The sequence below is a fragment of the Prunus persica genome, chromosome G1 (assembly GCF_000346465.2).
Source record: "Prunus persica cultivar Lovell chromosome G1, Prunus_persica_NCBIv2, whole genome shotgun sequence".
Taxonomy (NCBI): Eukaryota; Viridiplantae; Streptophyta; class Magnoliopsida; order Rosales; family Rosaceae; genus Prunus; species Prunus persica.
In genome coordinates this window covers 43603324-43630752 of record NC_034009.1, presented here as the reverse complement: position 1 = coordinate 43630752, position 27429 = coordinate 43603324, and the positions used below count along the sequence as shown (strand labels likewise).

The following is a 27429-nucleotide window of genomic DNA, read 5'->3' as shown; positions in this document are numbered from 1 at the left end:
TTATGCTCACTAATCTTACTAAGTCACCCCACATTTTGATTCATGTTTCTTTTCAGTTTAGACCAAGTTGTTGTAATAAAGTAATCCATACAAGTTGGCTCAGACTGCTATTTCATGTGGATTGAAGATGGTCCACAAAGGCTGGATGCAAGTTGTTTGGCTATAAAAGGACTGAGAAACTGTTCGATAACCAAACATATTTAGAAAGATATTTAAAATAAGGATATTCAACCTATACCAATTAGTCTTTGATTTAGTGGCAGTAGTTTAAAAAGAGGTTTAAATTTTTTAGCTCACATGAATTGGATGACAGTATTTATTTACGATGAATTCAAGATCTAATTGTAACTGATATATAATTTTATTGCGACTGAATTATCCCGTTATTACAAAAACATAAATAATATATATCCGCTTATATTTACTTTTTTCTTCTTTATGTGAAAATCTCACATATCTTTATATCGTAATATACCAGCCTGCTCAAATGAAGCACTTTGAACTTCCAATATAATAAACAAGCAAATTTTCTAGGATTTGGATCCTCATGCCTTCAAAATAATATTTACAAATTGCTTGGTATGGACCAAAATCTTATCCATAATTCCATGACAGTCAAACAACTAGCCAAAGCTAGGAAGATAAGATATGCACGCAAATGAACTCTTGGAAAACAATAATTAAAGACCCTAATTGTAGCAGAGGTTAGATTTAGAGAAAACAACAAAAGAAGAAGAAGAAAAAAACCCAAATTGATGATAAAGTGGAAAGCATCACGCATACCAAGTGAATGAGAGAGAGAGAGAGGAAGAGGGTCAAAAAGATTACCCACCCAAAACGCATTAACCTCCAAAACAAAAACACCCAGAAACGACGCATCACCGTCAAACGGTATCAACCCCCAACAACCCCGTCACATGCCAACATATCCAAAAACAGCGCAGAAAAGGACGACAAGAGGCGGGGGGCGATTCCGTCATTTCACCACGTGTTTTCCGAAGACGATATCTCTCCGGCGTTGCCATTTCTGTACAACAGAAAAAAAAGAAAACAATATTTTAATCACGCAACGCACATTATAACCCCGCGATTCGAAGACTGCCCCGCGCTAAGTTACGCCGGGTGCGCAGTGCGTGCGCCGGCGTCCTAGGCTCGCGTGTCGCGAGGAGTTTGGTTTATAATTTGACGTGGAGGGATTTTAAAAGGGGTGCGCATTCACTCCCCGTGCGCTTTTTAGCCTCTCTGTCTCTCTCTCATCAACCTTAGGGGGTGTATTAATTCAAACTTTTAATGATTTTTACAGAGTTTAAAAGTCTGGAGGTATTTAATTTAGACTTTTAAAAAATATATAAAAATCTAGTGGTATTCAATTGTGACTTTTAAAAAGTATTTAAAAGTTTGGTAGTATCCAGTTATGACTTGTAAAAAGTATTTAAAAGTTTGGTGGTATCCAAAAAGTTAATAACTTTTAAAAAGCTTATTAAATAAATGACTTTTCTATACTTTTAAGGCTAATTGTTAAGAGCAAAGGTCTTGCCAATTTACTAGTAATTTTTATCAACTCTATGAAAATATTTAAAAAATTATTAACTCTATGAAAATTACTTACTTAAAAAAAAATCTTTATACGTATGCATTGAATACACCCCTTGTCAAGAACTCCTCGTGTATTATTTTTTTTTTCATTTTTTCCCAACGATTCATCAACCTCCCATTCGCTTAAAATACTCCAACGCCCACTTTGGCCCTCTCCATTCTCTTTGAAACCGAAACCGCCATTGCTGGCTCCTCTCTCTCTCTCTCATAATCTCATCTAAAGCATTGTTTAATTCACACAGCTAGCTCGCTAGTTAGCTTTTCCACCGCTTCAAGCTTGCCTTCATCAACCCAAAAAAAAAAACACACAGACGAAGCGAAGCTTGGGATAATTTCAGAGCGGTCGATCTGTTCAGAAATATTTCTTCACCTGCAGCTGAATGCGCTTTGGTTTCAAAACAAAATACAAACCAAAGCCATACACAGCGATTGTACTGTCAGTAGGGTCTTCTCTTTGAAGCATATATATATATATATATTTATTTATATATCTTGAGATCGTTCTTCTTCTTGTTGGGGAGTACATTGGAGTAATCTGAGTCTGGGAAACGACGTCGGAGGAAGTTTTCGGGTTGGCGCACGTGAGGTGGCACGTGACTGTTAGGACTTTGGGGGAGTTTGTTATTATTTACTATATTTTCCCGGTCCCTGAAAAATGCCTCACAGAACGACTTACTTCTTCCCGAGGCAATTCCCTGATCGCAGGTTCGATTCGACTTCTAAGCAGCTGTTGCAAGAAGATCACAACGATCACGAGAAAAGCAAAGACAGCGACGCTTTTGAAAATGGAGATCACGATCAACAACACCAAAAGGTGCCCAAAACTGCCACCAACAACTTGTACAAATCCTCAGCTGCTTCTAGAGATGATAGTGCACCGCCCGATATTCAGTACTTCACCGGCGGCCACCAGAAGAAGCCACAATTGGCGGCTTTCTGCGACTGGTTCCTCCAAGACAAGAAGAAGGGTCCCAGCGCTCGATCCAAGTCAAGCGCTGGGCATAACCTGAGGGCTACGAGGCTGTCGTCATCCTCGATCTCCTCGTGCCACCTGGTGGATGAGGATCGGGAGCTGTTGATCCCGCAGCCTCGTCATGATGATCATGAGGCTGCTGCTCCGCCGCAGCCGCCGGAGTCGTCTACCACGACGACGCTCAAGGACAGGAGCGTTGACCGGAGCTTTGACCGGCAGGTGTCGCTGCCGAGGGTGTCCAGCGGGAGTAGCTACGCGGGGAGCTTGTTCTCTGGAACGACGACGTTGGATGGGAACTTCTCCGGGGATGTTAAGGACTCGTCGGCCACGACGAGGCATATGGAGGAGGAGGAGGAAGAGGAGGAGAGAAGAAAAGTGAGTTTGGTGCAGAGGTATAAAGAGAGCTATTATCTGCAGCTTCTTTTGGCTAAGAGGCTTAGTTCTCATGCTACTCTTGGTAGTGAATCATTGCTCTTGCATGAGAGTGCTGCACTTGAGGTTTCCGATGCTGAAACGGTGTCGTATCGGCTATGGGTATTTACTCTCTCTCTAACACGCTCTCACTCACTCTCATCTTAAACAAACATGCCACTCAATCTGACAATATATGGTTTAGTTCTCAATGATCAATATCAAAGTATTTTTCTGTATCAACATTACGTCCTTGAGTAAAATATTCCATATATTAAGATACTGGGGAACTGGTACAACTAGACATGTTTCTTTGAAGTTTAAGTTTGGAATTTTGACTTGAGATGTTTTCTAAATTTGTACATGTTTAACCTTAAAACTCATGTTTAATGCGTAGAATGTTGTCCGTATGCTTATCAGGTTAGTGGCTGTTTGTCATACAATGAAAAGATATCTGATGGTTTCTACAACATTTTGGGAATGAATCCATATCTATGGGTGATGTGCAATGATGTCGAGGAAGGAAAGCTAATACCGTCCTTGACGTCGCTTAAAGAAATTAAACACGGTGAGACGTCAATGGAGGTTGTTCTTGTTGATAAACAAGAGGATTCTCGCCTGAAGGAGCTTGAAGATAAAGCACATGAACTTTCATGTGCTTCAGAGAATACTTTAGTGTTGGTGGAGAAACTTGGCAAGCTTGTTGCCATTTACATGGGGTGGGTTTCAATTTTCCCCCCTTTTAAAACTTGACACACATATTTGGTTCGTTGATTATAATTTTTCTGAGTCACTTCAATTTGAAGGGGTAGTTATCCCGCGGAGCAAGGAGATCTGCACATGCGTTGGAAAGTGGTTAGCAAGAGATTGAGGGATTTTCGTAAGTGTATTGTGCTCCCCATTGGCAGCCTATCAATTGGGCTTTGCAGGCATCGTGCCGTTCTTTTCAAGGTACCTCATTGGTTTGTTTATTTATGTTTATAGTCTTCACCTTGTTCATTCTGATTGGCACTACTGTACCAATTGTAAATTAATTGTTTTCGACATATTTAATGCTGTAGATACCGAGTGGTATGTTCTACATTTAGGTTGATGTCTTTATTTGGATAAAGAAATTGAGTCATCTGTATGTCGATTAGTTTGCCAGTAAATCTATTAATTGTAGATTTGTTTTGATCTTTTACACGACGCGCATGTGCAATATGAGAGTGCTATGCTATCTAGGAGAACAAACATATTATCATTGTATATGTGGGAAAAAATAACTCCCTTAGTGTGTCATAGAGGCAGTCATGTAAATGTCTTGCAGCAGCTTATACATTAGAGTTGAACTGGCCGAAAGGGGACATCACTTCGTCGCCAATTTATTGTGCTTCTTTAGAAATTGTACCCCCCAGAATACTTGTCAAAGAACATCCTGGTTTCTTTTGCTGAAGAAGGATATAAATGTGAGATAGCAGTGTCATAGGGACCAATTCTTGTTAGATAGAGAACTAGCCATGGCCCTAATTGACTGTAAAAGTATATGAGTGTTATCTGAAAGGTAGTACAAATTAGTTGCCTTCATTCTAAGGCACAGTTTTCCATAGGGACGTTTCTTGGGTTACATCTTATAGTGTGTTTCACCCAGGATAGCAATTCTAACTTCGGATTTTGTTCTAATTTACAATTATGCATGCCCTTGTTTACAAGCTAATGGATAGTGCACTTGTGATATATCTTTCTCAAAATTCATTTTCTTGCTTCAAAACTGATTATTTTGCTGAATGTGTCTCAGTAGTAAAATTCAGGACTCATGTATGAATGTTTTGCAAATATTAGGCCAACATAATTAAATAATATTGTTGTTGTTTCTTGTTTCATCATCTACTTTTGAGTATATAGTGTACAAATGAGCAGTCGATAGACAAAGAGCAATGATATCTTGGAACTCAGTTCACTTGACATCATTGTGTTAAAGGAACCTACAGGACTGTTTATGTCATTTTTAAGCAGAATGAATTGATATTGAAATAAACCCACATAATTCATGCAACTCTCTTGTGTTTTGATTGGTCAAAATGAGGTACATCGACCATCACGTCGCCTGTGGGTTCGTATGAGCTTGTGTGGTGGGGGCTGATCATACTTCAAGGGCATATGGAATATTTTTATTTTTCATTAGCTTGACATATTCTGGAGTTAATATCTGAAGTCTATATTTTCCATGTGCAGAAATTGGCAGACCACATAGGTTTGCCTTGTCGGATAGCTCGTGGTTGCAAGTATTGTGTGGCAGATCATCGGTCTTCTTGTCTTGTCAAAATTGAAGATGACAGGCAGTTTTTGAGGTTGGCATTTTAATTGTGTGCAGTGCTTTGTTGCTTGCAGAATATTATGTTGTTAATATGATTTGGCATTTAAGTTCATTCTGAAACGCAGATATTGACAGTCTAATTCATTGCTTATGTTCTTTTAGTATCTGTTGTTCGAATGTTGTGTAACAATATATTCTTTATAGAATTATAATTTAAGGGTGTCAATCTGTTGTCTTTTGGTCTATACATTATCATTGCAGAATTTGTGGTCAGTAACACACTGTTGTTTCCCAAATTCACTGTTCCCATAACATTTGATGTTGAAAAGATTTAGGCATAAGCTCAGAATGACTTAATTGGTGTCAAATACGTTCACTTTTTCTTCTGTCATACCAGGTTGTGTTAATGGTGGACCTTGATATAATTGATTCTATGTACTATGTCACATGTTCAGTTTTTATTAACTTAAATTAATTTACAAATGCTATTTCATGCTTAATTTGATGGTTGTATATGTATTTCTTAACAGGGAATATGTGGTTGATCTAGTTGGGAAACCAGGAAACCTCCATGGTCCAGACTCCTCAATAAATGGAGGATCTCTTTCTGCAATACCTTCACCATTTCAAATTTCTCATCTAAAAGAATTCCAACAACCTTACAGGAATAATGGATTATGTTGCCAACTTACGAACTCAAAGCACACACGTGCTCCTCCTGAAGATCCATTCTATTCAGGTATGTTATGTCTTTCATATCTTGAAGATATATGTTCCACTAATTTAAGTATTAGAAAACAAAGGGAAGCTGAATGAACTGGGGTGAAGGAATCATTGTTACTTAACGAATATATAGAACTTTATTTCTACATATGTCTGATAGGATACAGTGCTGTTGACTGATTCGTTGACGTGGTGATCCATATCAATGAAAAAGATTTAATTGCAAGTTATGATACTGGATGGGTCTTTGTTTGTAGCATTAAATTGCCACTTTGATATGAATGCATAAATATTTGTGCTCCCTGGCTATATTTTTTTGCCTCTTTGCCTTGAGTTCTTTGACAATAGGCCAATATCATTTTTGTTTTTGTTTTTTGCTTATATTTGGGTAAGCTAATGTAGTGGTTGTTGTTAGCAATATTGTTGGTGTTGCCGTTAGACTTTATGTTTTGTGTATTGATACAGAAAAGAAATCATTTATCATGTAGCCTGATTTCACTTATGATGGTTTGCAAAATGCCTGTTACTGTCTTTATCCTTTGTGCAAAAATAAAGCAAACCTTAGCTTCTTAAATGTGTAAAGATCTATCTCTTGCAGGTGGTGGGGAGGGAGGTCAGGTCATCAAGGAAAGCAGTTTGCTTCCAGTTGATCAAACTAAATTTGGGATGGAATCTTCTCTGATGCCTTTGGAGTTGAAAGGAAATGCTCAGGGTGATGCTTCTCAAGCTCTTGATGTTGCTGCTGGTGCTGGTGCTGCCGTGGCATCATTAGAGGAATCTGCTAGACTTGGCAAAGAAAATATTGTTGTACAACAAGCGTACAGAAATGAGATTGTTGTATCAAGAAGTCAGGTTATAAGCAACTGTGTCAAGCAACCTGAAGTACGTGTGTTCAATCAATCAGAGATAGAGGGGGTTCATGGTGAACTTGTGAAACAAGGTAGAATTACTGCTGTGACTATCCCCAGGTACTTGAATCTTGAACCCTCTCTTGCAATGGACTGGCTTGAGATCTCATGGGACGAGTTAAATATCAAAGAGCGCGTTGGAGCTGGTATTTCTTCTCCCCCCTTTTCTTTTATGACACGGATATATCTTTACATTTTTTATTACTCAACCACTACTTCTTTTCCTCATGAAATCTTATACTTCGTTTTTTTTTCCAGGCTCATTTGGGACAGTGCATCGTGCTGAATGGAATGGATCGGTTAGTAATTTGTTCCTTGTGATTTGATGGTGATTACTTGTTTCTCTGAGTAAAAATTCGTTTGGATACGATATGAATACTTAATCTGCCCTATATATTTGTGGCCCTTTCAAGTGGATTAATTTTATGAGTGATGCATATAATGGGATTGCTTAATAGCATGTCATTGTAGAGCTTGGCCTGTGTGTGCTCTATTTTTTATTTCTGTCTTTGGAGTAGGTTTTGTAACTTTTGGTGTTTCCACCAATTTGATTAGATGGTTGAGTGGAATTTAGTTTTCTGCTTAATATGTTCCTTACTCCTGAGATGTCTTCGATTGGATGCTGAATAGCTTCCTTGCAATACATCAGTGCAGTTTTCTGTTAAAGCTTTTTCTTTGTTTGTTGAATATTTTCCTTAAATTAGTAAAAGTTAGTGTTTGTCCAATGCAGGATGTTGCTGTCAAGGTGCTAACTGTTCAGGATTTCCATGATGATCAATTGAAGGAGTTTTTACGAGAGGTAGATTTCCAAGTTCTGTACAGATCATCAGATTGTAGATGATCACATCTGAGCCTTTATTTTACTATTGTGTATTGTGCTTTGTGTTTATGATCATAATTGAAGTTCACTTTCACATTGTATTCAGGTTGCAATTATGAAACGTGTCCGCCATCCGAATGTAGTCCTTTTCATGGGTGCAGTTACAAAGCGTCCACATCTGTCAATAGTGACAGAATATCTGCCTAGGTATTCAATTCATTTTAGTTCTTCTGTGTATAATTCCATAGCCATTCTTGTGTCTAAACCTTTTACTATCCTGGTGTCCGTGGAGCAGGGGTAGTCTATATCGCCTCATACACAGGCCAGCTTCTGGGGAACTTCTGGATCAGAGGAGGCGGTTGCGCATGGCATTGGATGTTGTTCGTATAATTAATCATCATTGTTTGTTTGTTCACTTGCTGTGTTTGCTGTTAGTGAAACTATATATGCTGTCTTCGATGCAGGCCAAAGGGATCAATTACCTCCATTGTCTTAACCCTCCTATCGTCCATTGGGATCTTAAATCTCCCAATTTGTTAGTTGATAAAAATTGGACAGCGAAGGTACTTTAACATAAAAAGGTTTAACATTTTGCTTTGAGTTCTCCAATTGGCATGCTGTGGACATAATTAATCTCTTTCATTTATCCTCAGGTATGTGATTTTGGGTTGTCCAGATTTAAGGCGAACACTTTCATCTCATCTAAGTCTGTCGCAGGAACAGTAAGCCTCTCCTCTCTCTCTCTCTCTCTCTCTCTCTCTCTCTCTCACACACACACACACACACACACAACACATCACACACACAGAGGTTGCGCGTGAGTGTGCACAACTAGCCTTTGGGGTGGTGCCTATAGCTCCCCAATCAGAGCAAGGGTGCCAAACCAGACTGTACCGGAAAATCTTTATCATCTTTGATGAATCTTTATTTATTTATTTATTTTCTTTTGGTCAATGATTAGTCTTTATTTATGTTAATGAATGATCTGGTAGTCCAGTTCCTTCTTCCTACAAATAGGATGCAGATTGTTCAATGTTTGTTGATGTGGTTTTTGTCTCATAAATACTTGTTACAGGGACTAAATTCTTAATTTCTGCCATCATGAAGTTCCCACTTCACATAATTTCTTTTATCAAGTAGAGCTTTCTCTTCAAACATTTTTCTTGTTTTGTTTTGTTTTTTCCTGTGTTTCACATTTAGTCTCTTTCCTCATTTGGTGATGTATGAATGCTTTGAGTAAATGACTATGAACTCTTTTTTAAAGTTCTCCATATAAAGTCAGGTATTTCTATCAATATTTTGCAGGTTGAAATTTTACTTCGCAGTGCATCAATTAACATGTAACTCACTAACTTTTCTTTTCAGCCCGAGTGGATGGCTCCAGAATTTCTTCGCGGAGAGCCCTCAAATGAGAAGTCTGATGTTTACAGTTTTGGAGTAATCCTCTGGGAACTTGTAACAATGGAACAACCTTGGAGTGGTCTTAGCCCCGCCCAGGTACGAGTCATGATTTGCATCTACTTTATTGTGCTTTCTCCTGCACATTAAATGTCAACTTCAAATCTTTATTTCCAATTTTTTTGCCTTTTGTAAACAAGTTGTTCTCTGTCTCAGGTAGTTGGAGCTGTTGCCTTCCAGAACAGAAGGCTTGCTATCCCAGCCAATACTCCGCCAATGTTGGCTTCGCTTATGGAATCCTGCTGGGCTGAGTAAGTCTACACGAGTCCTCCCTTTTCTGCCATGACATATTTTAAGGATGACCTGATGAGAAGAAATGGCTCTAGGACCCTCTAGATGCACATGTTGATCCAAGAGGTCATTTTTTTCTGCATGCAGTGTGAACAGTATAACATTGAAGAATAATGTGGCTAAAGCTCACTTTACTTGCAGTAAATCTATGTGCTGTCTATTCTCATCCCAAGTTCTATAGAGAATCAAATATATACCATTGTTAGCATTAGAATTTGTTCAAATGCACTTAGCTGAGGTTGGTGAGACCATACTGGCGAAGCCCTGGATAATGCTCTGCAGTGTCTTTCTTTGTACATGTTGCCATCTAGCATATTAGCTAAGAAGACAGCAGACATTAACTGGAATTCAACCACACCTTGTTCTTTACTGCTTTAATACCTGATTAGTGTGAGCTTGATATACAATGTCGGCCCATTCCCCCATAGCTTAAGCTTCGGGGCCTAGTGGTTGCCTAACAATTAATACTTTTATTCAACGAAATATTTGGATGTAGTGCTTTGAAAGAGCATTTCCATCATATTTTAAAACTTGCAGGCGGCAGCATCACTTAGATCTTTCCTTGCCTACTTTTTATCTACAAACAGACTGACTGTAGTCTTTATCTCTCTTGACAGGACTTGTATGTTTAGTTTCTCATTTTGTGTATTGTCTTTGGCAGTGATCCTGCTCAGCGCCCGTCTTTTGCTAGTATAGTTGAGTCCCTAAAGAGGTTGTTAAAGTCTCCTCTGCAGTTGGTACCCGTGGGTGGAAAATGAAGGGTGCTTCTGCCCATAGCTGAATCGAAGAGTTGATCGTTATACTTTCGGTAGTTAAATCCCTACAACTGACTGAGCTTCTTTGGTTCTTGGCAGTTATACAAGTGTTTCTTGTCTAACCCAATTAGAAAGCAGTTGTACCCCTCATATGTACTGAAGGGAAATAAATATTAGTTCCTTCTGTATTTATGTGAGTTTCTAGTGTGGCCAGCGTTTTCATGATAAGCTATTTAGATCCCCTTCAAATCTGTCTGATTCTTAAGGGAAGAACTCGCATCAGTATCTCAATTTCAATTCAAAGAAGAATTCGGTTCGGTTCGTTTTGATTGAGGAGCTGGAATTAACTTTGATTTGTATTTTGTTTTGTAACTGATAAGTCTGATATGCATCTGGGCTTCCACAAGATTTGTTACTAAATCATGTTCTTATATTACAATGGCAGAATAATGGAGGGAACTCCTACCAAAAAATTTAAGCACTTATACAAGATTTGTTACGAAAACATGTTCTTATATTACAATGGCAAAATCATGTAGGCAAACCCCTACCCAAAGTTTTAAGTGCAAATATGCTCGAATTGGATGATGCTGTTTAACCCCTAGTCAGTTGTTACTCATTCCAAAGTTCAATCAAATTTCATGCCAAAAGGACAGAATTCCAAGTCGAATTGATTTCCTTTATTCTTTCTTTAGAACGATCCTAATTGCATTCAAATATTCATTCACTAAAATAACATTAGACAGATTGTCGATTGAATCGATGAGATAAGCATCCTTATAATCACCAAGGAGGTGTTAGTTGGATTCGTCTAGATTTTTGATGTGCTTTCACGTGGTCCTCATTCAAGTCCCTGTAGTACCCATATACGTGAGTTTTTCCCCTCCTCTTCCTGACTTTAGCAACAACAAAAAAACACCTCTATAATCGTTTTTCAAGAAATCAAGCAACTATATAAACCCTAAACACGAAACTTGGGGAAATGAAACTACAATATTTCTATCCGTGATTATATGATGCAACAACGAGATTAGCGAAACTCAATAACCAAGGCAAGCATGTCCAATGTTCCACGATTATATTATCGGCAACACACCCATCATTTGTACTTGTGCATCATGGAGAGACATAAGAAGTGTGAGACCCGGAGCCAACGACCCAAATGCTTAGAAAACTCATGAACACAAATAGAAGAAAAATGTAAGATTTAGAGCGTTTTCTTGCAAGTATCTCCGTAGCAATTGATGGCAAGCAAAGATGGCATCAAGTTGCCAAACGTGAATAGTAATAGTAGATCTGTTGATGCATAGATAAAGTCATCTAAAATAAACACATTAGATAGCTGGTGGCGATCTAATCATCTTCAACTCAAACATGAAAGTTGTTTATAAGAAGGTGCATTGTCCGATGAAGGATCAAACAAATAAAGTGAAGAGAACAAATAAGAAACAAAGTACAGAATGAGAATTTTAAAAAGAAATTACTTGAATAATTCAAGTAGTTAAGAACATTTACTTATTTTACACCCCTGAGGCCTATGAAAATAATAATCATAGCTCATAGGTCCCTCCAAACACCAACAAGAAGGCGGCTTCGTTAAATATCCAAATCCAAAAGCCAGGTTCCAGTCAACATAGTCGACCCTTGCCTCCTTCCTCCCCAATTCACAATCTAATCCCAATCTCACAATTCACAAACAAAATTCCCAATCCAACATACAGACATCCAAAACAATCTAGTCCAGTCCAATCCAATTCAATCCCAAAATGATGTCGCAGATGGTTAAAGACTTGTTTCTCCAAGCAGGCCTCATCCTCGTCGTCGTCGTCGCCTTTCTCACCATCCACAACATCCCCCAGAAGCTCCTCGCCAATCTCCGCTTCCGCTTCCGCAACAAACCCAAAGCGCAAGCCAAGCGCCACTTCGTCCTCGGCGCCCAGCTCCTCGCCCAAGCCCGATCCGCCGCCTCTCCCTCCTCCGCTTCCTCACTCTCCAAGCAAGCCCTCGACGAAGCCGAAAAGGCCATCTCCCTCGACCCCAAGGACGCCGCCGCCCACATCCTCAAAGCCCTAGCCCTCGATTCTCAGGGCTACAAGACCTCCGCCCTCGACGCCATCGACGTCGCTCTCTCCCCTTTCGCCGCCAAGAGCCTCACCGAGGAGGAGCGAGGCGATGCGCTCGTCAAGAGGGCGGAGATCAGGTTGTCGATGAACCGACGCGGCCAGGTTGACTCGGTGATCGCCGATTTGATTCGGGCTGTGGAGCTGAGCCCGGAGAATGTGAAGGCGTTTTGTACGCTCGGAGAGTGCTACGAGGGGAAGAAGATGACGGAAGAGGCCAGGAAGGCCTACGAGGCGGCGCTGAAGGTCCAGCCCAGACTGAAAGTCGCGAGGGATGCTCTCGACCGTCTCGGTTCGAGTTAGACGAGTTGACTCGGCTCGGTTCGACTCGACTCGGTTCTATTTATATTTTTGTTTTAAATTTGTGTTTATTTTTCAATTAGAATGATCAGAGGCTTTTGTGACTAATGCAACGGTATTAATTATGAGTCTCTGGTTTTCTCTGTCTTGTCTTTTTGTTAGTCGTAACATGGAGGAAGAAAAACGAAATTCCAGTAATGTCAAAAAAGAAGAAAACCAATTAATTCAAGTGATTGAAAAATGGAAATTCTTGCAATGCTTATCAGAATTTTTCTTATTTATGTATTATTTCATTTTATAGAAAATGTTTTAAAAAAAGTCCCTTGGGACAGACATCCGGCATAAAAAAATCGACGAGCATGAAAAATGCATCTCGGCAACTTTATTAGGGGTGGACATCTAAACTGGTGAATCGAATCGAGTGGGAAACTCAAGAACATGATAACCTAAATCAACCCTGTGAATAAAAACACACATATAAAAAAAAAAATCACATATTCATTATCCAATCAACTCAGGTTAATAGATTTTCTGAATTACATTTCAACTTCAGTTTTGCTAATAGAATCCCTGAGATTTCACACTATCCTACCAATAACTAACTCATAATTACCATTTATGTGAAAACCTCATTTCCCCTAACATAAGTCCTATTTAGAGACCCCTCTGGTTTTGTCATGCCCACACATATTTGATAATGGCTAATTTATTCAGCAAATCAAGATGAACTTTAGTGTTAATTTAGAGTAATGATCCTTAAATTTATATCCATAAATTATATTTTATTACCTCAAAATAAAAATAAATGAAAAAAAATTGATTAAATTACCCCACAACTTTTTCTTACACCGATTGGAAGACCGACCAATCCCCTACTTTGTAGGTCCCATAAATATCATATCTCTCTAAATTCCTCATCTACCCCTAAACTTAACAAAACAATTCAAATGAATTTAGAGAAAGACTAATCTACGAGACGTGGTTGAGTTGAAAAATTACGTAAATTAAAAAATGAGTTGAAAGACTAAAATGTAACTCGTGGATAAGTTTAGAGACTATTGGTCCAAATGAACATGCACATAAAACACTATAATCTTCTAATATAGTAAAGTTGTTGGCGGTCATTAAATTTGCACCCAATCTACATACAACACCAAATCTCCCACATTTGGAGCCGAGTGTTCATTCCCCTTTCCTGTAATACCTGCTTGTATGGAAAAAGAAAAAGAAAAAGAAAAAACCAAATCTCCTGAATTAAATTCTCATTCAAAATGGAATCTCCTAGAATTTATTAGGTTGCCCTTTGCTACTCTATATATATGATAGGCTTGTCTGTTAAGAAAACCAACAAAAGCATCATCTTCTTCCTAGTTTGCAATTTTCATTTCATTTTTTGTTTGTCTCAGAGAGAGTCATGTCTAGAAAGAAGGTGAAACTGACTTATATCAGTAATGACTCAGCTAGAAAAGCAACATTCAAGAAAAGGAAGAAGGGTCTGATGAAGAAGGTGAGCGAACTCAGCACCCTTTGTGATGTTGAGGCATGTGCTATTATTTATAGCCCATATGATACTCAACCTGAGATTTGGCCATCCCCTCTGGGAGTGCAACGCGTTCTTGCAAAATTCAAGACCATGCCGGAGATGGAGCAGAGCAAAAAGATGGTGAATCAAGAGAGTTTTTTGCGGCAAAGGATTGAGAAAGCCAAGGAGCAGCTCAAGAAACAAAGGAAGGACAACAGGGAGAAGGAGATGACACGAGTGATGTTCCAGAGTCTCACTGGGAAGCCCCTCCAGGGTTTGAGCATGATCGATCTCAACGACCTCGGGTGGCTCATCGACCAGAACCTCAAGGAGATTTACAACAAGATTAAGAATCTGAATGAGGAGGCTGAGAAGAAACAAGTCCAACTGGAACCAACAGGATTGCCAGTGCATGCAGCAGCAGCAGATCAAGGAATAATGGAGAGGCAACCATGGTTCACAGACATGATGAACCCTCAAGAACAGCACATGGGGCTTGGTGCTGGGGAAGAGATGATGCTGCCATTTGGAGATCAAAACCACATTAATGCCATTTGGTCTAATAATGCCTTTTTCCCTTGAAATATTTTACTATTTAGCGTTTGTTTTCTAGGCTAAGTGATTTCTTTGATAATTTTAGCCTCTGCTTCAAACGAAGGCTGTGTTCTCATTTAGTTTCTTGATGAATTTTATGTACTAAAAGTAAGCTACAATATATATGTAGTGGTTGGTTGGTGTGTTAATAATCTTGTCACTGTTTAATTCCAATATATATTGAAGTATTTACTTGATTTATTGTAATTGCATATAATTGTGGATCTTGTTTTGCTCTACAAGTAGTCTAACTTTGTATATACCTCTAGCTTAGATTACCTCGAAAGCTGTCTATCTATCCATGTATCTCTGTTTTCTTGGATAAGAATTACAGAAGATTAACATTATTCTTTGTTTGGATTTCTGATTAGTACTAGTGATCTTGTTGTTATGTAACGGGCTCTGTGGGAGCCCACTACTGAATCCAAGCATGTACAATTTGTCTTCACTTCATCCACCCAGGTCCAATATCTTGGCCCAATAGACCTCTATACAAGGGACTTTAACTGAAAAGGCCTCAATGCAATTAGTAGCGAACTTGACTCTAAAACCAATTCTTATGTAACGAGCATTGTAAGAGCCCATTACTAAATCCTAGTATCCACCGATATTGTTCCCACCTAAACCATTAAGGTCCATACATATTGGGTGGGGTTAGAACAAATGAACCTCTAGGTGTGACGTTTTAATTCAAAAGCCCTTGATAACTTGTACATAAAACACCATAATCTTATAATATTGTAAAATTATTGGTAGTCATTAAACTTGCACCCAATCTATAAATATAAACTTGAGGACAAGGGTTTTTCCCCAATCTCAGTTTTTCAAATGTCAACCTTGAGGACAAGGTTTTTGTCGATGAGGGAAGGAATGTCACGTGCTTAGTGGAATTGCTTAAAGTAGTGGCTACGTGTCTTTAATTGTTGAATACTTATAGAGTTGCATGTCTTTTAGACTTTAGTTGAGTAATTGTAGGAGTCTAGTTAGTCACTCTCATAGTGGAGAGATGTCGTGAGAAAGTATTTCCTATTTTTATGCTTTCAGTTAGAGTCTGGTCTATGTATAAATTCCAATGGCTTTTCATTAATGGGATAGCAGATAATATTCCTACTATTAGCTTATCTAACGTGGAGGTTTTGGGTTCCCTCGAAGCAACCCTTTTCATCTAATTCTTATCCCAACTGAGCTATCTATATATTGTTGCAACCATAGGAGGCCGTAAGAAGAAGACTACAAACCAACTCCCTGTATCTAATCGCCTAATCACACGAGGCATGTGTCCCGAGCACATAACAGGTGGCTCATTGACCAGAACATGAAGGAGATTCACTCCTAGATTAAGAGTCTGAATGAGGAGGCTAAGAAGACACAAGTCCAAGTATAACCAACAGGATTGAGTGCCTGTAACAACAGATCATGAAATAGGGAGGCAGGCATTTTAGACGAACAATATGAAGACTATGCAGAGGCAACCATGTTTCATGGGCATGATGAACCTACAAGATCATCATATAGGGCTTGGTGGTGGGGATGAGATGATTCTGCCATTTGGGGATCAAAATGACATTAATGCTATTTGGTATAATAATGTCTTTTTCTCTTGATAATGCTATTTGGTATAATAATGTCTTTGATAATTTAGCCTCAAACCACATGGTTGAGTTTTTTTTTTTGGCCAAACCACTCTGTTTTTTTGGTCAACCCACTATGATATTGGAATATTTACTTGATTTCTTATTTTTTATTTATTGTAATTGAGTATAATTTATAAATATAAAGGCATACGCCTCAAATGATGAAAACATTGAACAATCTGAAAAATATTTTGGATTAACTAAAATGCAAAGAAACCACAGTTTAATATCAAGAGGATAAAGGATAAGAAACTTTGATTAAGAAAAAGGATAAGAAACTTTGATTAAGAAAAAGGATAAGAAACTTATACCAACGGGGTGTTAGTTGCATTGACCCAGGTCTTATGAATTTTTTAGGGGAGGTGCAATATTTAAAAGGCCAGAAGGGGAAAAAAAAAAATGAAACAACCACATAAGGGTCTTAAGTCTATTACTAATTGATTATAATCTATATAGTATATCAATTAATATATAAAAATTCATGTCAATTACATAATTAATCGATCAAATTCATACCAAATCATCAATTAATCTAACGAAAATCAATACAAAATAATCTAATAAAAATGCATATCAAATTATCAATTAAACAAACAAATCATAATTAATCTACTCGAGTTTGCTATTGATCATGCGAGAATACACAGAGAGCCAAATCATAAAATTAAAAAAAAATTAAAACATAACATATTATAAATATAAAAAACCAAACAAGACCAAATAAAAAAGAAAGAATCGGTTGTTGAAGAATAAAAAAAAAATCAGAACCAGACCTTAAGGTTAAGGCTTGCTGGGAGGGATGAGAGGTATCAAGTTATCGATATCAAAGCGGGTTGGGCTTTCCTTCTTCAACGCAAAGTCGTGCTATGGCTTTTGAACACAGCGCAAGCTTTGGATTGGACGCTGAGGTGAAGCTTCTTCTTCGTATTAGGTTTCCTTTGCCAATGCGTCTTTTTTTTTTTTTTATTAAAATTTTTTTTTACCTGATCCAAAAAGACGTTGTTTTGTCTATAATTCTTTAAAAATATATATATATATAAACCCGCAGCGTGGGCTGCGCACCAAAGCAAAGAAGTTAGCCTCTTTGATGCATTTTTATAAACAGTTAGTAGGCACCTGCAGAGGGGCAACTTTTGGTGCCAACAAAGCTTTTTCCGGTCAGGAGAGGTGCAATTGCACCTCCTTGCGCCTCTATAGGTTAGACAATGTGTGTGAGTTTTCCTCCTCCTAATTCCTAAATTTGGCCAAAAAAAAGGATAAGAAATTTATCATTTTTTTTAATCAAATAAGAAACTTATGACAAAACACACCTTTACCCATTTTATTATAATATATATATATTATCTCGTTTAACAATTAAATCTAAAACAGAAAACAAATTATCTTCCATTTGTTCGAGAATTTCCTTAACTCAAACTTCATGAATATTAAATAGATTAAAATAATAGAAATGTCTACACCCAATATTAACTAGCCTCTTCGTACGCACTTCCACATAGGGCTCATCAATGGGCCAGGCCGGATCGGGCTTTAAAGAGGAGAGAGAAAATATCAGGCCGAGCCGGATTTTTTTAGAAAATTCAAAACTTAAGCCCGACCCATGAGTCAGGCTTGAGAAAGCCCATCAGGCCGGGTCGGGCCTAAACGGGCCCTACTTCATTATTTTTGAGGTTATTACATAATTAGATTGTAATACGTTTTAAGAAATAATTTTAAAAAATAATAAGTATAAAAAAATATTTTTTTTTAAAGGATGGTATGAATAAATATGCAAATATTTGTGATGTGTTCAAGAAAAGCATGATTATATTTGGTGGTACGATTATGTTTCATGATATGATTATATTTGGTGATGTGATATGTTGTTCATCTTATATATATATATATATATAATTGTTGAATTAATAATTGACACAAATTAATGTGCTAAACATTCAATTATAAACTAGGAATTAGTAAAGAAAAGTAAATGAAATGAAACAAATTATATATGTGATTTAAGTGATATAATCCTAAACTTAAACTCCCATTTATACATAATTATATATATATGGGCTGGATCGGGCCGGGTCTATGGGCTGGATCGGGCTTCAGACACCCAAGCCCAAGCCTAACCCGGCCCAAGAAGGGTCGGGCCATCTCAAAGCCCATAACGGGACGGGCCGGACTTTTTTTCGATGGGCCGCTAAGCCCGCGTGATGTGCGAGAGGCTTTTATTGTTATTTTCATTTTTTTATAATATAAATTTTTTAAATTTATTTTAGAATTAAAAAAGATAATGGATAGTTGTGTTCCATAAACATATGATCCATTATCTGAATTTTCTTTTAATTTAATTTAATTTTTAAAATACTAGCCCCTTGATACATGCTCACGCATGTGCCAATTATTTTTTTTATTATTTTTTTTATTTTTAGAATTAATAAAAGATAACAGGGTAGTTATGTTCCATAAAAGTAGGACCTAATATCTTATTTTGTTTTTAATTTTAATTTTTTTAATATTAAAAAATGTGAATTTACCATATTATCCTCATTTAATTAATAATTTCAATTCTTAATGTTTGAATTAACAAATGGCATTTTCTGGTATTTTGAATGTTTCACCATTCTCTGCCTTTTGCTTTATATATATAGATGAAGTGTGTGAATCATATTATTCTCATTTAATTAATAATTTCAATTCTTAATGTTTGCATTAACCAAGGACTGAATTTGCATTAACCAATATGCAGACCCAAACGACTGAATTTGGATTTAGGGACTGAATTCCAAATCTACACCCCAAATCATCCCTTATCCAAACATGCCCAAAATTAATCAATTCAATAGCAGATGCATCTGTACATTGATAAGTTCATTTGTCTTTGAAAAAGGTATGTAATGGGTCGAATCGGAGGTATGTATGCCATATTCATCCCCATTCCCGTTTAGCTTTTTGCCTTATTCCCATTGTGATAAAATACCAAATCTCCCGCATTTGGAGTGGAATGTTCATTCCTCCCTCCCGTAATATCCGTTTGTATTTAAAAAGAAAAATGAAAAACATATCCCCGCATTTAATTCTCATTCAAAACGTAATCTCCAAGAATTCATCAGGTTGCCTTATTGCTACTCTATATATATCATAGGCTCTCTTCTTAAGAAAACTCACAAATGCATCATCTTCTTACTAGTTTGCATTTTTCATTTCATTTTCTCTCAGAGCCATGTCTAGAAAGAAGGTGAAACTAACCTACATCAGTAATTACTCGACTAGAGAAACAACATTCAAGAAAATGAAGTAGGATTTAATGAAGAAAGTGAGTGAACTCAACAACCTTTTTGATGTTCCAGCATGTGCCATAATCTATAGCCTATATGATACCCAACATGAAATTTGGCCATCCTCTCTCCAAGTGCAATGCGATCTTAAAAAATTTAAGACCATGCCGGAGATGGAACAAAGCAGAAAGATGGTGAACCAAGAAAGTTTTCTGAGGCAGAGAATTGAGAAAGCCAATGAACAATTGAAGAACCAAAGGAAGGAGATGACGAGGGTGCTATTCCATAGTCTGACTGGTAAGTCCCTCCACAATTTGAACATGGTTTCTTTGAATGATTTGGGTTGGCTGATTGACCAAAGCTTGAAGGAGATTCGCGTCAAAATTAAGATTCTGAATGAGGCGAAGGAGAACAAACAAGTCCAAGTAGAACCAACAGGACTGCTAGTGCCTGCAACAACAGATCATTGAATGGAGAGGCAGGCTTTCGAAACTAACAGTATAGAGACAATGCTGAGGCATCCATGGTTCATGGGCATGAAGAACTCACAAGATCAGCATATGGGGGCGGGGGTTGGTGGTGGAGATGAGATGATTATGCCATTTTGGGGTCAAAATCACATTAATGTTATTTGGTCTAATAATGCCTTTTTCCCTTGAACTATTTAGTATTTGTTTCTTGACAGTCTCTCTGTACTGGCCAAAAGTGTAAAATGATTTTTTTGATAATTTTGAATTCATAATTCAGGCCGAAAAGTCGTCAGTCACAAAGACCAATATAAATACAAATAATTATATAAGGTTAATATAAATATGGAAGCACAGTAACCACAAGAGGTTAATTCAAATATAAAGGAGTTCACCAGCAACAACAAGCGCACAATATATACCTTAAATGGCGAAACATTGAAAAACCTAAAAAATAAATTTGATTGATTAAAATTTTAAAAGGTCTGATTGAAAAATTGCATTGGCCTGTAGACCAATAGTCTAGGTTTGAACCCATGTGGTACCTACCTTCCAAACCTTGGCACCACTATTTAATATCATGAGCGTAAAAGGGTATGAAACTTAGTATTACATTAAAAGAAACCCACATTCTAAAGTTGGGTAGTTAACCTCCGAAGGAAGTTGAGCTCATGTTGTCAACACGCCCCTACGCGTGTGAAGAACTTTTATGCCTAAGACATGGGAATACGTATGGTTGTTGGGTCCAACACGTGAATATATGCTATAATACTATGAAGAATGTTGAGGTTCTATCCCAAAATTAATTACAAATCAAGAAAGTAGCTCAACTCCATATAATCTCATACTAGGTCCTTTAACAGTTCAAAGTTGGACAAAACACCCTCTCAACATCCTCACCCTTTCACCCATTTTCCCTTCTTTCTTTTTTTATATACTTTTTCATTTATGTTAATAAATCTAAAACAGAAAACACATAACAGATGACAAATTATCCTCCACTTCATTAGAGAATGTACTAAACTCAAATGTCATGAACTAGAATTTATTTTGTTTTTAAATAGATTAAAATTATTAAATAAATTAGAAACAAATGTAAAGGCCCGAATTAATTGTAGGGTCAACAAAGGAAATATGGGTTGAGGCCTCCTGCTTTGAGTCACAAAGAGAACAAAAATGTGGGAATTGACCTTGTCACGCGTCTTCTCCAAGAAACAGATTTCTGATTGTTTTATGTGTGTATATATTAAATTATGGGTTGACACCGTGCTCCTCAAGAACAATTTGCTTATTATTAATTTTATTTAAATCACCGCTTAATATTGATGTGCAAGGCTATTTAGTATTGTTAATTGATTTATTTTAATAGCAAGTTAGTTAGGGAATATTTATATGTACACAATTTGCAATCCCTAATCAAGGATGGACCAAGTGACTTTGACCAATGAAGCTTCTAATCTTTAATAAATAAAAAAAGAAGTCTTGGAAGCCAGAGCTTCAAGTATCTTCTTGTATAAAGGAGTGCCTCTGAGCTCATTGAAAAGCAGGCACTTCTCATTGCATTTCAGTTGAGAGAGAGAGAGAGAGAGAGAGAGAGAGAGAGAGAGAGAATGGCGTCAATGGTGTCAAAATCAAACAAAATGAACAAGCATATTTGTCTCTACGCCCTACTAGGACTGTTTGCAGGTGTTATTTTCAGCTCTTGCTTGCATGGGTCTCAAATGAATTTGGAGGAGCAACTTAATAGAGCCCCTCTTACAGAGAGTTATGGTGAGTTCAAAATCTATCTCATACCCTTTGTTGGCTGAAATACGTACCTTGACTGTATGAAGAAAACATTTGTTAATGTAAACCAACAGAAGAAACAGAAATACATTAAGAGTTGATTATGCAAGAACCATTTCACCTTTTGATTTTAGATAAAAACATTATGTGCTCTTAACAAACACTCTAATCTGGCTGTGCAGTTCAATTACAAGGCACCGTGGCTAGAAGGATACAAGATGGCTCGATCACTCTGACAGTTAAATTCCTCCATTTCTTCATTGCAAGGTTTCTACAGTTCCGACATTTATCCCCGGTGCAGCCACCACCTTATTCTACATCGATGCTATTCTGGGTAGCAGTTACTCAATCAGTTTCTTCCACGTCCGACCTCTCGTTGTAATAAAGATAATAATTTTAGAAATTTTGGTCACTATTCTGTAATTACCTAACAATTTCAATCAAAATTTGCCAACACCACTGCCCCTTTTTTATCGCGTTACTCCAGTTTTTACCGTCAATGCAAAAGAAACACCATTCCATGCAGCCCATATTCATGAAATCACAAAACTCCATTTTCACTAGAACAAAAATTTAACGGGAAGCTTGCACTTGAACTGTTCGATTCTATGGTCAAATCTGTACCGACAACTTAAACATAACAGGGGAAAGACTAGAACATGTAACATGTATAGGACCACTGTATTGAACAAAGTATAGTGTTTTTGCTAACTGTAAAATAGGCGAAGAATTAAAGGTCAATGCAATTTATCACCATCCAGCCACTCAAGTGTAGGAACTAACTTGACCAAAAGCGACTTGAAGTTTTCACCAGAAATTGCATTTCCCACAATGGCTAATTGTGTCAAGCTCATGCTTTTAAATATCAGAACAGCTTCCCAATTATCTTTCACACTGGCACCCCCAGTCACAATTTCGTCACTGTTCCAACTAGTTTCTTCTGTATGGGAAAGAGGCGTAGAACATAGATACCTTGTCCTGTCAATAGTGTGTGAGCCTATCTCATTGTATGAGATATCCAACACTTCTAGTGACTTCAACAGTCTCAACGGCCCCAGAGCAGTTAAACTACCGAGCTTGTTGTTACTCAGATTTAAGCAAGATAGAAGCTGCATGGCCTCCAATCCTGTCCAAAGGCCCAAGTATAAGACATTCCTCTCAACAGAAAACAATCGAATACATCTTATTGGCTACTAAGATGCATAACGTACAGACAAAGCCTCAGATAACCATGCAAGATGCACCACAAAGGCGTACAAGATGCACAACATGAGCAAAAGAAGTATACCTTCAATTGAATGAAGTTCATTGTGGCTGAGGTCTAGCATTTGGACCCACAGTAATTTCTCAATCGAACCCATTCGTGATAAGGATAAGTTGCTTAGTCGTAGACATATATCATTACCAATGCTTGAAGAAGCCAAGTTTTTATAGCTAAAGCAGTGGTTTAACAGAGACTCCCTATTGGAAGTTACCTGCAACATATAACAAACTATGAAACTTCAAAATGCAAAAACTAAAGTAAATGGAAGTTCTAATAAGTTCTTACTTAACACAAAAATAGTTGTCTACCAAAATTCAAATGAGGTTTCTCTAAACAAATACCAACATTACATTGGACCAGTTCTCCCAAAAGACCACTTGAAACAGTCAGAAACATAATCTTACAAATATATTAAATATTTTTCACTTCAGAAATCAAAATGTCGGATATAAGTGTAGCATGTATTCTATAAGCCAGCAATGATGGGAATCCAGACGCACACATGCAGCATCACCATATAAAGTACATATATATAAACACAAAACATATATATACACTTTTCCATTGCGGAAATTAGATTATTTAATTGCAAAATTATGAGTCAGTGTAATCCAACAAATAGTTCAGGACCTTCAGCGACTGACACAATCACAGAATGTGAATATAAATCCAGATGCACACGTAGCAGCATTATGAACAAATAAGAATGGACCATGACTTACTACATGAGGAGAAGTGATAATTACCTTCTGCAGCAAAACTAAGCTGTGCTCATCTTTGTAATACTGAGAATGTAACGGGTCCAACTTTATTAAGTCAGTATAGAGTTCAAGAACTTCTTCAGAATGGGCCATTTTGCTTGTACGTGGAGACAATATAACATCATGCGCTGTTAATAATCTTGCTAGTGTAAGCTTTCCAATTTTACTGAAAAAAAAAAAAAGAAAAAAAAAAGAAAAAGTGTTTTACTTATAGAGATAAGAAATAATAACAAAATGGGAACTTCAGACATTAAAGCTGCACGTGAAATGTAACCAGCCAACCAGTTAAGCTCTGACAATTCTCGGAAGAGAGCTATTTCATTAGCAATAGTCTCTGCACGCCAATTTGACGCTGTCGGCTCATGATCATTAATAATTAATTGATCAATAGGAACTACTTCATCTGGCTCCTGAGATTGTGGTTGGTACATATGAAAGTTTTCATCTCTCCACAAAATTCTGTGCCCACCCTTCTTTGTAGCTGGTTCAGTTTCAATAGGGCGTAAACACACTTTGAAAGCAAGCTGTGTAGGATGGCTATAGTGAATGCCACTAGCAGAGATGATGCCCTGAGACTGCCCAACACTAATTTTCAGCTGATAAGCTTCTGAAGAATGGGGCTTTACATCTGGAAATTTAATATGCGTAACCCAAACTTGGGACAGCTGGGAGTTATTTTGTAAAAGTGGTTTCCAATTAAGATCTTTTGTGCAAAATGAAGATTCAATGGTTATAGTGGATGAATTTACACCTTCAACAGCTTGATTGAAATAAAGAATCAGTGGAATTGTTCCTGAATCAGAATGGAAACTATCAAACGGAGAAAAAGAAGAGTCATCTGAGCGCCTATTTCTCGACAAAATGACGTCAGATTCATGGGCAGGCCAAGAAGCAACAAGAAGAGGAGCATCTGTTTTCACCGTTTGATCAAGAAGCCAAAGATAATAAAACCAACCACTTTGATCATCTGGATCCGTAAAAATAGCATCGTGTACGTGCTCATACTCATCATTCAGAACCTTCTCTTTTGGGAAAAACCCTTGGGATTTTTTCTTCATCAAATTACACAGGAGTACACTGCAATTTGATCAATAAATTCAATGAATAATAAACATGCTTCATGAGGTAAAACATACAATCAGAAATTGATCTTTTTTCTGGATGTTGTAACTGTTTAGCAACCTAACCAGTGAGTACATAAAAGTGCAAGCCAAGAAAAATGGCAAGGAAGCCTAAGGAAAATATAAATCAATTTTATCTTTTTATTATATCTGTTTGATGCAATTACACAATTCTATTTTCCAATTTGATTTTGCCTGGAGATTACTAGTGCAAGTAGTATAACCAACACACTAGGAACCAAGTCAATACAATACAATATAGCAGTAGGGCCATATTCAGTTCAACATTTGAAGAAACTACATTCATTTGGCTTGTAAGTAAGCAGAGGAAGGAAAGTAGTTTTTATTTACAAATGTAGAATAAAGAAAGCAATTTGTTACAAAATATGTCAAATTGCACTCAGAACTGCCAAAATTTTATTTTTCTTATCTATACATTCACTCCAAGTTCTTGGAAATAACCAAAGAGGGAGAAGCAATACATTGTTCTAAACATGGGTGAGAGATGTTACTAAAAGGCTGAATTTTCTTTTAAACTTAAATAAATTTGAATAGAAAGTTAGCTGTAAGAAAGAGATAGTTCACAAAAATTTGATTATTTGTTTGAATTTTCAGTCCACGGTCTAATAAAATGATTCCCTTCCACATTTTCTTTTCTTTAACCAATTACAGTGTTTACTCTGCTCCAACGGGGCTCAAGAACTGGTAATTTAACATCTGCATGTGTGGTTTGGGACAATGCAACATGCATGTATGTTAATATACACTAACTACAAAAAACAAGTAGCATCCAAAACTAACCAAAAAGGAATGAGAGTTAAATGTTTGCACATGAATCTACTGATATAATTGGCTGCGGTATATAAAAAATAAATAAAACACATGTTTCACGACAGCATATTCAATCATACATTCCAATCCAATTAAACCCATAATTGATAAATGAGTACCAGAATGCTCATGACTAAAATCAAATACCGCCATACCTCCGATTATGCCATGCCGAATAATTGCTGAAATTGTGTTCTATCATTTCCCTAGTGTAATCCAATTCTTCCTCCTCTGATCTATTCAATAATGCAGCTACAAATCTGGAAAGTAAAAAAATTCATAAAACAAACAAACTAATGAGTAAATTGATATCATTCAACACAAATTTGAAACTGAGGGCTCCTCATTCCTCAAGCAGGAGTTGCAACTAAATCTTACCGGCGGTAATTCCAAGCATGAAAATTCCGGGGATCCGACTGCTGGAACCTTTTGAGAAGCTTCAATTCGCGGTCTAAAACCGAATGGCCCTTGCTCAGCACCCATTTTCGATGATGCCAAGCTCCGTAGGATTTGAAATTCTGTTTCAACGCGCTTTCTACCTACACAAACACAAACACAAAACTCAAACAATTTCAGCATTTCAACTAATTTGAATTTCATCTCAACAAACAAAAGCAAATTTGAATTCAAATACATACAAGTCCGAGTTCTTGGTCGAGAATGGACTTGAGCGAGTCAGGATCGGACTCGGACTGCGCGAGGTTGTGCTGGACGACGAGTTTCCTGTAGTTCCAAGCCGTGTAGGACTCGGGGTTCTGCTGGACGAGCTTGGCGCTCAATTGCTGAGCTTCGTCTGTGTAAATCTTGTTGTGGTGGTTGGAGAGCAACTGAGACTGGAGAGCGCGAAGCTCTTGGGCTTGGGCGGCGGAAGCAGCTTCATCCTCTGGCTTCGCGGCTTTGCGAGGTCGTCCGTGCATTTTGCTTTCGTCTTCGGCGGGATTTGGAGATCGCTTTCTGCGTTTGGAGAAGTTGTTCTCGCGATTTAAATCCTTCGATTATCCAATCAGAAATAAATTTCTTTACTTAAGCCTTGAGACTAGAGATATTTAGTCTAAACGGGAGCGGATCTGCCTCGTCTCTCCCTCTCGTTCTCTCTCTTCATGCCAACCACAGTGGCAGCGGCGATGAGCTTGCCAAACTCCAAACTTGAGGTGACTGACATCAAATTTCGAGGCCAATCTCTCCCTCTCTTTCTATCTCTTCTTGGCGGCCTCCGATGTGGCTGATGCAAAGTGAGAGACAGATAGGGAGAGAGGAGAGTAAGTCAAAACAGAGAGAGATAGGGGGTTTGGGTTGCACTGTGGGAGAGGGAGAGGGGCGGTGCAAAAAGAGAGAAGGAGAGGGAGATATGAGAGAGAAAAGGGACTTCACTTGCTGGGTTCGCATAGAATGAGGAGCAGAGGCAACTAATTTTTATTTTATTTTCCAATTTTAATGGTTACAGCTGTCGAGAGATCATTGGAAGGGGATTGCTTACTCTGGCATCCCCGTGCCAGGGAAGTTTTCGTTTTTGAAATGATGTATTAACAAGGTTAT

At 37.6% G+C, this 27429-nt stretch overlaps 4 protein-coding genes and 1 pseudogene across 5 annotated transcripts; 4 read left to right on the top strand and 1 right to left on the bottom strand.

The window, feature by feature from the left end:
* On the top strand, positions 1510–10637 carry LOC18793939 (serine/threonine-protein kinase CTR1). Of its 2 annotated transcripts, none has more exons than XM_020555471.1 (15): positions 1510–3103; positions 3401–3699; positions 3793–3931; positions 5195–5310; positions 5807–6015; positions 6598–7053; positions 7166–7206; positions 7638–7706; positions 7834–7934; positions 8023–8107; positions 8192–8290; positions 8381–8449; positions 9093–9224; positions 9342–9436; positions 10138–10637. In XM_020555471.1, the coding sequence occupies exons 1-15, from the start codon at positions 2252–2254 to the stop codon at positions 10232–10234; spliced, it is 2859 nt and encodes a 952-aa protein (XP_020411060.1). In that variant the 5' UTR covers positions 1510–2251; the 3' UTR covers positions 10235–10637. The 2 variants fall into 2 exon arrangements, with proteins under 2 accessions (XP_020411060.1, XP_007227608.2); XM_007227546.2 differs by having other exon boundaries at positions 1511–3103; positions 3787–3931.
* LOC18793938 lies at positions 11628–12905 on the top strand. Its single transcript, XM_007226997.2, has one exon. The coding sequence runs from the start codon at positions 11998–12000 to the stop codon at positions 12652–12654; it is 657 nt and encodes a 218-aa protein (XP_007227059.2). The 5' UTR covers positions 11628–11997; the 3' UTR covers positions 12655–12905.
* On the top strand, positions 13673–14891 carry LOC18793401 (agamous-like MADS-box protein AGL80). The gene has a single exon (XM_007227178.2). The coding sequence runs from the start codon at positions 14066–14068 to the stop codon at positions 14753–14755; it is 690 nt and encodes a 229-aa protein (XP_007227240.1). The 5' UTR covers positions 13673–14065; the 3' UTR covers positions 14756–14891.
* Positions 19610–20423, top strand: LOC18793582 (annotated as a pseudogene).
* LOC18791894 (geranylgeranyl transferase type-2 subunit alpha 1) lies at positions 22449–27418 on the bottom strand. Its single transcript, XM_007222419.2, has 7 exons — positions 26532–27418; positions 26272–26432; positions 26049–26153; positions 24224–25018; positions 23927–24107; positions 23205–23391; positions 22449–23042 (listed from the first exon to the last, which is right to left on the bottom strand). The coding sequence occupies exons 1-7, from the start codon at positions 26808–26810 to the stop codon at positions 22654–22656; spliced, it is 2097 nt and encodes a 698-aa protein (XP_007222481.2). The 5' UTR covers positions 26811–27418; the 3' UTR covers positions 22449–22653.

What these genes read in the sequence shown, in the direction of transcription:
- LOC18793939 (XM_007227546.2), top strand. Translation starts at nt 2,252, where the DNA reads ATGCCTCACAGAACGACTTACTTCTTCCCGAGGCAATTCCCTGATCGC. An exon ending in CGGTGTCGTATCGGCTATGG is followed by an intron (nt 3,104 to 3,400) that starts GTATTTACTCTC and finishes TATGCTTATCAG; the next exon opens with GTTAGTGGCTGTTTGTCATA. An exon ending in ATAAAAATTGGACAGCGAAG is followed by an intron (nt 8,291 to 8,380) that starts GTACTTTAACAT and finishes ATTTATCCTCAG; the next exon opens with GTATGTGATTTTGGGTTGTC.
- LOC18793938 (XM_007226997.2), top strand. Translation starts at nt 11,998, where the DNA reads ATGATGTCGCAGATGGTTAAAGACTTGTTTCTCCAAGCAGGCCTCATC.
- LOC18793401 (XM_007227178.2), top strand. Translation starts at nt 14,066, where the DNA reads ATGTCTAGAAAGAAGGTGAAACTGACTTATATCAGTAATGACTCAGCT.
- LOC18791894 (XM_007222419.2), bottom strand. Translation starts at nt 26,810, where the DNA reads ATGCACGGACGACCTCGCAAAGCCGCGAAGCCAGAGGATGAAGCTGCT. An exon ending in TCGGCATGGCATAATCGGAG is followed by an intron (nt 25,019 to 26,048) that starts GTATGGCGGTAT and finishes ATCAAATTGCAG; the next exon opens with TGTACTCCTGTGTAATTTGA. An exon ending in TGAACTTCATTCAATTGAAG is followed by an intron (nt 23,043 to 23,204) that starts GTATACTTCTTT and finishes GCCTTTGGACAG; the next exon opens with GATTGGAGGCCATGCAGCTT.